This window comes from Priapulus caudatus, unplaced genomic scaffold (assembly GCF_000485595.1).
Source record: "Priapulus caudatus unplaced genomic scaffold, Priapulus_caudatus-5.0.1 Scaffold584, whole genome shotgun sequence".
Taxonomy (NCBI): Eukaryota; Metazoa; Priapulida; class Priapulimorpha; order Priapulimorphida; family Priapulidae; genus Priapulus; species Priapulus caudatus.
This window is the reverse complement of record NW_014577645.1, coordinates 68725-81155: the sequence shown is the minus strand read 5'-3', so window position 1 is coordinate 81155 and position 12431 is coordinate 68725. Positions and strand designations below refer to the sequence as shown.

Genomic DNA, 12431 nt, shown 5'->3' with positions numbered 1-12431 from the left:
AGAGAGAGAGAGAGAGAGAGAGAGAGAGAGAGAGAGAGAGAGAGAGAAGATAGATATAGATAGATATATCAGGAGAAAAAGGAAAATAATTTGTTTTTATCCTAAAAATACATTACAACGTATCAGGAGCTAATAATGACAAATTATCATTATTAGCATCTGAACGTATATGGTGAAACACGGCTACACAAACTGTCGATACTGTATCACAGCTACTTACTTTCCTAACGAATCGTCAACATCACCCCTAGTTGCTTCAGAGCCCCTGTAGCGCCCTTTACAACTTAGTGACATCAATTCATCTGCCGGATAGGCATTGTCCTGGAAAAGAATACTCCCCAGATGAGTGACGTGAGCGCCACAATGTTGAGACGTATAGACCGCTAGGACTATAGCTGGCACACCCGTACACTTACAAAATGCAATAAATAAACAATTTTGGCGATTTTACAACACTAACTGGCAAATCCAAATAGAGAATGATTTAACTACGTGCAACATTACAGCTGAATAATAAACCAATATCTAATATATAATGTCAGTTGCACGATATAAGTGGTACCAAATTCTATAAGCAAATCATTCAGCTGGCTCAATGTACAAGTGTCATGGCTAGATTCGATAACTTGCATCTCAGCTCGGATGCTAAAAACATGGTGAGAGAGCCCTGAATCATCGCTCACGCGGTTTAGAAAAGCGAGCGACAGGGTGGCGAGCAGAGAAATACAATAGTGCGAGCACAAATTCAATTGATCTTTCCTGCACCGCGCAGTCAACGCCGGGTTCACTCGGATATAATTCAGTTATCGAGTCCTAGCCAAACCAACGTCAACTCATCCAGCTGGCGTGTAACTGTATAACTCACACTGGTACATGTCAACGCAGCAGCATCGAAACCGCATAACTAATTTCCACTGCTGAATCATGCGAGTATCTTCAGCACTTTCAATAGTGCATCATAATTTAATAAAAGCTCGTTCAAAACTAGAAACGAGCAGTTGTCGCCAACTACATGTATCCCCCGTGATCTAGTATGAATGGAATATCTCTGTAAGGACGTAGAAGGCAGGTAAAGTTTTAAATAAGTCTCAAAGACAAAGGTTTGTTAGACAACTGGTGTGCCTCAGATGTGCAAGTATATGGAATCTGGTTACCCTAGGAGGCCGAAGAGGAAATGTAAGTCGACGGTCAAGGTCAAACTAAGGTGAAGGGCAGTGGTGGTTTTGGTATGCGACAGACCTTCTCCCCAAGATGTGTAAGCATACCAAGTTTGGTGGCACTAGGTCAATTAGGGGCCGAGTTAGAGAGCAGAAGGGAAATATGATTAAGGTCAAGGTAAAGGTGAAATGAAGGTCGCAGTGACCTGGTTTTGGTACTGTGCACACCTTCTCCCCAAGATGCCAAGGTGCGTTATGGTAAAGCAAAGATGCCATCAGTTTTTGGTGTGGGCCAGGAGTCATCGTTGCCATGGTAACAACATTTTTGTGGGAAATATTGTAGAACTGTAATTGTGCTGTTGTTACCCGATTGTCATGGAATTTGGCACACAGCGGACGATATAACGATGCTCCTATATAGTATTATATATGCATATATAGTGGTCCTGTGTGTCCAAAATTCCATGACAAATCGGTTTCGGTAAAAGACTGCAGAAGTTAACAGGTTCGTAGAACTATTCGACAAAAAACTGTTTGACCATGGCAACGATGACCTCCGCACACACCAAAAAACGGTTGCAGTGCTTCGTTTTTGGATGATTTAACGCCCCTTTCTATGCGTAAATTTTGAAGTATGAATCAAGATAAACTGCGCAGCCGTAGCAGCCCTCACAAGCGAAATCTCTGCGGCGGCGCGGCGCGACGAGGGCCAAATCCATAGTATCCCCGACGAGTCGGGGAGACAAATGATGCAGTCCCTAGGCTGAGGCATAGCAGTAGGCGGGCATGACGCGGTAGAGTTGTTTAGAGACGGTCGAGAGGTAGCCATTGTAATGAATGGTATGCAGTGATTAGAACATTCCTTGGTTTGCGCCTCTCTGGAAAATACAATTAAAAAAAAATATAATACACTCGAATATTCAGTTATTGCTACTTCTACACATGATAGTGATGTGAGTTAATAGTGTTTTGTTTTCATTATTGTTTGATAGGGAGGTTAGTGCAAGATCAATTTAAATGAAACATATTCCCATCCTTTGTGTATCTGAAACTGGCAACAGGAAAAATGCATTGACACCAGACCATGTGTAAGCAGGCAGTGTAAATTTAATCAAGAATGGTGAGAGAACACTTATGCAGCTAAGGATAGATTTAAGGTAACTTACAAGCGTATGGAGTTGAAGCATTAGGCTCATCCACCATTAGTGCATCGAGCGTATAAATCATTGAAATATCTGATTGGATAACGTCGCGGCCTATGAAGCCCAATAGTGCGCCGCCTGAGCGTGGCACTATTGTCTTGCGCGACGCCATTTTTATTATAACAACATTGTGTAGCAGTCACGGAATGCGAAACGGCGAATGCGAATGGAAATGAATTTGCGGAGAGCGAATAGTGGCCTCGCTACCGCTCCGGGCACGATATACCTTCCGGCTCAGCCAACACTATGGAAGAGCATGAGCTGCCCCCAACAACGCCATTAATATATAAATGTGCCACATGGCTCTGAATCTGACTAGCTCAGCTACGAGCATTATGCAATGCTGATATAATCGCGGGACAGCTCTTCACGAATTGTTTTGATACGTTGATAACATATTCGCAAATTAAAGTCTAGAGGGAAAAACATTCCCCTCCCACTTCCTGAATAGTAGGAATGTAGTCGTAAATCTGTAAAAACTACTCAACTGAAATTTATGTGAAAAATATAAGGAAACTAAAAGGGCAGGTTGTCCCAACTTACATGTATCCCCCGTGTTCTCCCCAAGATGGTGTAAGCGTATTACGAAGTTTGGTGTGCGTACGGTCAATTAGGGGCGAGTTATGTAGCAGCGGAAGGAAAATATGTGAAGGTCAAGGTCAATGTCAAATAAAGGTTGCAGTGATTGGTTTCGTACGCGGACACCCTTCTCCCCCAAGAGTGCTGTAAGATACAATTTGCCCGTCGCGCTAGGTCAATTAGGGGCCGAGTTAGAGAGCGGAAGGGAAATATGATCAAGGTCAAGGTAAAGGTGAAATGAAGGTCGCAGTGACCTGGTTTTGGTACGCGGATCACCTTCTCCCCAAGATGTGTAAGTATACCAAGTTTGGTAGCGCTAGGTCAATTAGGGGCCGAGTTAGAGAGCGGAAGGGAAATTGTCTGCGGCGGCAGCGGCGGCTGGGGAGACATGAAACCATAGTATCCCCGCCGACTTCGTCGCGGGGGATACAAATATGTCTGTTATGTGGCTTTTGAGAATGCATGCCCTTATCTGACAATGAATTACACAGTTCACTGACTTGGAAAGAAGGAATAGGATTTATTGGAGTGTTCAATATTTTAAAAACCCTCTACTATTCAAATCGATTTTGCCTTTTAAATAACACTAGAGGGAAATCACGCAGGGCTGTAACTTTTCTGTGATACAGATTGCGTTTGTATGCGCGTGCGCGAGTGCGTGCATGTTTGCATGTGTGTGTGTGTGTGTGCACTATGTAAATACAGTAAAAGCTCATTGATTAGATAAAGTGAAATAAAACCTGCGCATGACATTGGCAGTTCAGAATTCAAAAAGAACAGTTGAAGTAAATGACACTGGCAATGTACTAAGCTTTGATAGGTGTCAGAGGTAGAGTCTGCCCCTAGGCCTGACATACTGCCAGTTCATTGTACTGCAGTGCAGAGGCATGGAAATAGCTGCGAGCAATATCCTACCATTCACAGTTTTGGTAGTACATAGCTTTAGATCCTAGTGCAGGACATACACAAATGTAGAACAAACATAGTTTTTTAACAACCTAATATTTTAGTCCACCTCTTGGTGGCCAGAAAATCACTGTCATTTCCAGTCTTTTGAGCAATATTATAATAAAATGGTCACAGCTAAAATTAAAGGATCACTGACAGATTTTATACCACATCTTAAATATTTTTTATTTGATCTAGTGACCTTTGCATTCTTGCACTATTTAATCAATTTTTACTACAACCCCATATTAAGTATTTTAATAAGATAGACCATCTAATTCTTCTGATATTGTGGCAGATGAAAGCACACATGTATATATGCTTGGCTGACAGAAATAAGTGAATACATACATCAATAGTCCAGATAATACAAAATATCTTTCGTTGAAATGATGTGTGTAACGTAAGTAATGTTACCTTTCTGAACATGACCTTTCTAATATGCAAGCATTTTGAAAAAAAAATTTGTTGCAGCGTAAAAGTTGGTTAGGATTCAGGGTGCTTTGCTTGCACACTGATGCTATACTGCACGGCTAACATAATGACAGTGAGACTACACTCCTCGTGTCTTACACCGCTTTAGCAAAGTATAGCAGAACATCAGTTAAATTGCCTGGTGTCCCCGGTAACACTTTAGCCGATAGCTCATCTATGAGCAGGTGGACTGAAGCGACTGCATGCAGAGCTAATGAGGCTGAGAGGGTCTATGTCCCCGAGGGTACTGCCGGAACGTACCCTGGTAACTATCTAATATTGACAATCGGGTAAAAACTGCAGAAGTTACAGGTTCTAGAATATTTCGACAAAAAATGTTGTTACCATGGCAACGATGACTCCGCCCACACCAAAAACGGTTGGCGTCTTCGTTTTATGATAACGCACCTTCATGCGAAATTTGAAGATGATCCGAGAAGAACTGCAGCCAGTAGAGCGCTCACAAGGAAATCTCTGCGGCGGCGGCGCGACGCGACGAGGCCAAATCCATAGTATCCCCCCGAACGAGTTCGGGGGATACAATGATGCAGTCCCTAGGCTAGCATACATACAGCATGGACGGGTAGATTTTTACAACTCAACTTACCATGTATGAATGGTATGCATGATAGAACATTTCCTTGGTTTGCTCTCTGAAAAATACAATTAAAAAAATATAATACACTCAATATTCAGTTATTGTATTCACACGTATATGATGTGAGTTAATATGTGTTTGTTTTATATTATTGTTTGATAGAGGTTATGCAAGATCAATTTAATTGGAAACATATTTCCCATCTTTTGTGTATCTGAAACTGAAAGGAAAAATGCATTACATCAGACCATTTAGAGAGGCAGTGTAAATTTAATCAAGAATTTGAGAACACTTATGACTAAGGATAGATTAAGGTAATTAAAGCTGCTATGAGTTGGAAGCATTACTCATCCACCAATGTTGCACATGGCCTGAATCTGACTAGCAAGCTACAGCATTATGAATGCTGATATAATCGGTGACACTCTTCACCGAATTGTGTGATACGTGATAACATATTCAAATTTAAATAGAGGAAAAACATTCCCCTCCCACTACCTGAATGGTAGGAAGTAGTCGTTAAATCTGTAAACAACTCAACTGAAATTATTGGAAAATATAAGAAACTAAAAAGGGCAGTTGTCGCCAACTACATGTATCCCCCGTGTTCTCCCCAAGATGTGTAAGTATACGAAGTTTGGTTGTGCTAGGTCAATTAGGGGCCGAGTTATAGAGCGGAAGGGAAATATGATGAAGGTCAAAGTTAATGTCAAATAAAGGTTGCAGTGATCTGGTTTCGGTACGCTGATCACCTTCTCCCCAAGATGTGTAAGTATACCAAGTTTGGTAGCGCTAGGTCAATTAGGGGCCGAGTTATAGAGCGGAAGGGAAATATGATGAAGGTCAAAGTCAATGTCAAATAAAGGTTGAAATTGTGCCCAGTGGGGGGGGGGGCACTCACCCCACATTATGGTAGGTATGTGCCCACTGCGAAATCAAAAATGGGGGCTCTGGAACTAACACAGACCTAAAAATTGGGTCTCTGGAACTAATATTTTGTTGAATGTGGGTGCTCTGGAACTGGCCAGTGTTCGAAAATGCGGGTCTCCGGAACTAGGATTTCGTTGACATGCAATGATTATATGGAACTGGACAACATTTAAAAGACGGGGTCTCCGAGACGGGCTACGGTCAATTCGGGCCACCAGCCAATTGCACGTGTGGCGAGTTCACTCGTCTGGAGAATCGGTGCACGGGTATAATATATATATATATATATATATATATATATATATAATATATATAATAAATAAATAAACAAATAAAATATATATATTATATATACAGGAGTAGATAATAGGGAGGAGTGTGACATCAATAAACAAGGGAAATTCGTCATTTACTAGCCTTATAATACCTACGATTTACTACGCGTAACTCATCCAACTTGAGCTCAAATCGGACACAGTACATTCGCGCCATCATCGTACGAATCGTTCCTCATAGACACCGTCCAATCCGTAGATACCAGCCTAAAATGTACGACACGATTCTCCATTCTCTGGCCATTAATCCAACGCCATTGCGCCCGCTATAATTCAGACAAAAGGCAGCAACTGGCGCGCAGTCGCTGTACGTTTGCTCTCTCGGATAGCTGAATGTGGCGTTGTGGCTCGCGGGAAATTGGAGATCGACGCAACACTCGACGAGCTAATCATTTGGTTGGCGTAGCGTGCGTAAGCATGCCAGCTTATGTACAAAGGTGGCCTGTGTAGCTGTGTACCGGGTCAAAGGTTATCTCGCCGAGTGTTGATGCCTAATCTCCCCGCGGCCACATGCCTTCCGCTCAGTGTAGCAATAGCGGCGTTAGGTAGGGCTCTTTTGGGTGATTATAGCGCGCGCAATGGTTGGATTGGAGGCCAGAGAATGGAGAATCGTGTCGTACGTTTTAGAGCCTGTATCTACGATTGGCGGTTGTCACGAGGAAACGCATTTCGTACGTATAATGTGCGAATTGTACTGTGCTCCCGATTGAGCTCAAGTTGGATGAGGTTACGTGTAGTAAATCGTAGGTATTATAAGGCTATAAATGACGAATTTCCCTTGTTTTTATTGATGTCCACACTTCTCCCTATTTCTACTCGCTGATATATATGATATACCCGTGGCGCTGTATCAATGTACTAACTACATTGCAAACGTTTCGACGTTGGGGCGCTGTGACATCTCACGAGTTAGCGCCGCGAGGCGCACTCATCGATTTCCAGGGGTGACTCCATCCGCCCGAGCCGTAGCTCCACCGATCTGCCAGACGCGTGAAACTGCGACAATCGCGGGTGCGAGTTGGCAGGTGGCCAGTTTGACCGTAGACCTCCGGAACAGTGGGTGGAACTGTGATTTGCCTTTAATCTATGCTGAGAGCACGAACCAATAAATTTTGATTGATATTATGTTAGAGGAGAGAAACAACATTGAACCCAGACAGAGATGACCGCACGAGCACGACCCTCCCGCACGCACGCACCACCTTCACGCGCCGCACGCACCCACGCACGGGGACAGCAAAAAACTTGAAAGTAAGTTAACCAAACCATCCTTGAAAGTTAGCTTCAGTCTTTAATTAAGATACTAAACTACTAAAACTAGATTATTTGTAAACGTAGCGGTCTCCGGACGGCAAAATGTAAGATCTGGACGGTAACTAAACTCTGTTGATGTTCTGAAGCGAGATATTCTGTAAAATGAGATGCAGCTGAACGAAGTTTTAGGGTTGAAAGGGTGGTCTCTCCCTGCGGCACATACCTACTATGCAATATATATGGATGCCTCCCCCCCCCGGGAATTGTGGTCAGCACTGACCGCGTGCGATACTACCAGTAACCGCCAATACACTGCACTACACTGGCCAATAACTGGCACGTTACTAGAAAAAAAAATACTATTACTAGTTATAGTACCTTCGTGTGCGATTTTCTAATTAATATTTACCGGTAGATATAGTAGTATCTGCCACAGTAGCTGAATATCCGGAGATTCCTTGTAAACTAATTTGAACTCGGCGCTGCACATACTGACACATTATCAGCCCCCTCTGTTCTATCATACTATCTTGTACACACTTGTCTTAACTTTTATGTTTATTCTGTCGTAAAACATATATGTGTTCACACTGCCGATCTACCGATCTGGGTGACGTTGTATTCCCTTGAACCATGAACAGCTACCATTACGAAATTACGAGATTATATATATATTATAATTAAATATATATATATATTATAATTATAGCACCACAAAAATAGAGCTGCTTGTATAGTCACACTCATTAGCTCTCATAGGGTCTATATATAGATGTCCCCCAGGGTACTGCCGGGACGTACCTGCGGTAACATCTGATATGTTAGGGTTATCGGGTTGGGAGTAGGCGTAGGCGACTCCTAGACTCGTTAGTGGAGTGGCGAGGTACGCGTCCGGCATATTAGATAGTACCAGGGTAGTAGTTCCGACGTACCCGGGCACAATTAACCCCTCTCACAGCCTCATTAGCTCTGGCATGTAGTCGCTTCAGTCCACCTGCTCATAGGGGGATGAGGCTATCGCTAAAGTGTTACCGGCGGACAACCAGGCAATTTAACTGATGTTCTTGCCTTATACCTTTGCTAAAGCGGTGTATAGACACGAGGAGTGTAGTCTCACGTGTCATTATGGTTAGGCCGTGCAGTATAGCATCAGTGTGCAAGCAAAGGCACCCCTGAATCTACCAACTGTTACGCTGCAAATCAAATTTTTTTTCTAATGCTTGCATATTAGAAAGGTCATGTTCAGAAAGGTAACGTACTTAGGTTACACACATTCATTTTCAACGAAGATAGTTTGTATTATCTGGACATTTGAATTATGGTTTATTCACTTATTTCTGTCAGCCAAGCATATTATACATGTGTGCTTTCATCTGCCACAATGATCAGAAAGAATTAGCATGGTCTATCTTATTAAAATATTAATATGGGGTTGTAGTAAAAATTGATTAAATAGTGCAAGAATGCAAAGGTCAGCTAGTATCAAATACAAAAATTTTAAGATGTGGTATAAAATTCTGTCCAGTGATCGCTTTAATTTAAGCTGTGACCTTTTATTATAATATTGCTCGAAAAGACGAAAATGACAGTGATTTCTGGCCACCAAGAGCGTGCGACTAAAATATTAGGTTGCTTAAAAAACTATGTTTGTTCACATTTGTGTATGTCCTGCACTAGGATCTAAAGCTATTACTACCAAAAACTTGCTGAATGGTAGGATATTGCTCGCAGCTATTTCCATGGCCCTGGCACTGGGCACAATGAACTGCAGTATGTCAGGCCTAGGGGCAGATCTCATATACCTCTGACACCTATCAAAGCTTAGTACATGCCAGTGTCAATTTACTTCAACTGCTTCTTATGAATTTGAACAGCCAATGTCATGCGCAGGTTTTATTACTGTTATGCTAATGCATGAGCTTTTACTGTATTTATCATAGTGCAACACACAACACACACACAACACATGCAACATGGCACGCACTCGGCGCACCGCAAAATACAAACGCAAGCTGTATCACAGAACAAGTTACAGCCCTGCATCTGATTTCCTTCTAGTGTTATTTAAAAGGCAAAATCGATTTGAATAGTGGAGGCGTTTTTTAAAATATGAAACACTCCAATAAATCCTATTTCCTTCTTTCCAAGATCAGTGAAGCTGTGTAATTCATTGTCAGAGAGGGATGCATTCTCAAAAGCCACCATAACAGACAGTATTTGTACTCCGCCCGCGACGAAGTCGGCGGGGCTAATGGTTTCACGCGTCTACCCAGCCGCCGCTGCCGCCGCAGACAATTCCCTTGCCGCTCTCTAACTCGCCCCTAATGAGCTAGCCGCTACCAAACTTGGTTATACTTACACATCTTGGGGAGAAGGTGATCCCGGCGTACCAAAACCAGGGGTCACTGGGCCTTTATTTGACCTTGACATATTTCCTATTCCGCTCTATAAAACGGGCCTCTAATTGACCTAGCGCGACCACAATTTGTATAGCTTACACATCTTGGGGAGAGGTGTGTCGCGTACACGAAACCAGATCACTGCACCTTATTTGACATTGACCTTGACCTTCATCATATTCCTTCCGCTCTATAACTCGGCCCCTAATTGGAGCCTAGCACAACCAAACTTCGTATACTTACACATCTTGGGGAGAACACGGGGGATACATTGTAGTTGGCGAACTAACTGCGCCTTTCTAGTTCTTATATTTTCCAATATTTCAAGTTGAGCTTGCTTTTACAGATTAACGACTAACTTCCTACCATCAGGATAGTGGGAGGGGGAATGTTTTTTCCTCTATTTAAATCTGCAATATGTTATCACGCGTATCACACAAATTCGGTGAAAGTGTCAGCCGAGTAATTCAGCATTTCATAATGCGTAGCTAGCTAGTCAGATTCAGGCATGTGCAAACATTTATATCCATAATCCGCCGGTTGTTGGGCGGCCACTTATGCCTCATAGCTGTTGCTTGAGGAAGTATAGTGCCCAGCGTGTAGCGAAGCTACTATTCCTTCCCAAATTCCATTTCCATTCCATTCACATTTCCATGTCGTGACGTAAACCAACAAATTTGTGTTATAATAACAATCGCGTCGCGCAAGCAATAGTGCCGCTCAGGGCGGCACTATTGCTTTCATAGGCCTGCGACGTTACTCAATAGAATTTCAATGATTTATCATCGTGTGCACTAATGGTGGAGTGAGTAAATGCTTCCAAACTCATAGCCAGCTGTAATTACTTAATCTATGCCTTTAGTCATAAGTGTTCGTCAAATTCTTGATTAAATGTACACTGCTCTCTAAATGCGCTGCGTGAATGCATTTTCTTTCAGTTCAGATACAACAAAGATGGGAAATAATGTTTCATCATTAAATTGATCTTGCATAACCTCTATACAACAATAATGTAAAACAACACATATTAACTCACATCCATATCATGTGTTGAATACCAATAACTCTGAAATATTGAGTGTATAATTTTTTTTATGTATTTTTCAGAGAGAGAAACCAAGGAAATGTTCTATCAGCATTACCATTCATTACATGCGTAAGTTGAGTTGTAAAATATCTACCCGTCATGCTGTAGTATGCTAGCCTACCGGGACTGCATCATTGTACTCCCGAGTCGTTCGCGGGGGATACTAGTGGATTATGGCCTCGCGCGCCGCCGCCGCCCGCAGAGATTCCTTGTGAGCGCTTCTACCGGCCTGCAGTTTTCTGATCATCTTCAAATTTCGCCCATGAAGGTCGCTTATCATATAAACGAAACGCCAACGTTTTTGGTGGTGCGGGTAATCGGTTGCCATGGTAACAACATTTTTTGTCGAAATATTCTAGAACCTGTAACTTCTGCAGTTTTTACGCACGATTGTCCATGAAATTTGGCAGCACAGGACCAATTATATACATATAATATATATGGGACATGTTATATCGCCCTGGTGTGCCAAATCCATGACAATCGGGTAAAAACAGCACAAGTTAGCAGGTTCTACAATATTTCCAAAAAATTTGTTACCATCGGCAACGGATGACTCTGCCACACCAAAAACATTGGCATCTTTGCTTTACATTAACGCACCTTGCATCTTGGGGAAGAAGCGTTGCACAGTACCAAAACCAGGTCACTGCGACCTTCAATTTAGCACTTTACCTTGACCTTAACAATTTCGCCGTCCGGCTCTCTAACTCGGCCCTAATTGACCTTTGGATTGTTGTCTGCGCACCAAACTTGGTATGCTTACACATTGAGGGAGAAAGGTCCTGTCGCTACCAAAAACCACCACTGCCCTTCACCTTAGTTTGACCTTTGACGCGTCGACTTACATTTCCTCTTCGGCCTCCTAGGCGTAACCAGATTCCATATACTTGCACATTCTGAGGCCACCCGTTGTCTTAACAAACCTTATGTCTGTTGAGACTTCATTTCAAAATTTTTCTTTACCTGCCTTCTTACGTCCTTACAGAGATATTCCATTCATACTAAGATCACCGGGATACATGTAGTTGGCGACACGGCTCGTTTCTTAGTTATAAATGTTTTGAACGAGCTTTTATTAAATTATGTATGCACTAATTGAAAAGTGCTGAAGTACTGCATGAGTCAGCAGTGGAAATTATGTATGCGGTTTCAATGCTTGGCTTCGTTGACCTGTACCAGTGTGAGTTATATCAGTTATCACGCCAGCTTGGATGAGTTGACGTTGGTTTGGCTACGGACTCGCATAACTGAATTATATCCGAGTGAACCCGGCGTTGACTGCCGGGCGTGAGGAAAGATCAATTGAATTTGTGCTCGCACTATTGTTTTTTGCTGCTCGCCACGCATTTCGCTGCTTTTTAAGCCTGCTGTGACGATGATTCAGCGGCCTCTCTCACCATGTGTTTAAGCGATCCGAAGCTGAGAATGCAGTTTATCGAATTCTAAGCCATGAGACACTTGTACA

General features: G+C 42.6%; 1 protein-coding gene across 1 annotated transcript in view; it reads right to left on the bottom strand.

Moving 5' to 3' along the window:
* Positions 1-12431, bottom strand: part of LOC106811862 (ER degradation-enhancing alpha-mannosidase-like protein 3) — a 68715-nt gene that overhangs the window by 55441 nt on the left and 843 nt on the right. The window contains exons 2-3 of the mRNA XM_014815581.1: positions 4968-5013; positions 221-321 (exon numbers count right to left, since the gene is read on the bottom strand). Of these exons, the coding sequence (XP_014671067.1) occupies positions 221-321; positions 4968-5013 (147 nt within the window). The remainder of the gene's footprint in view (positions 1-220; positions 322-4967; positions 5014-12431) is intronic.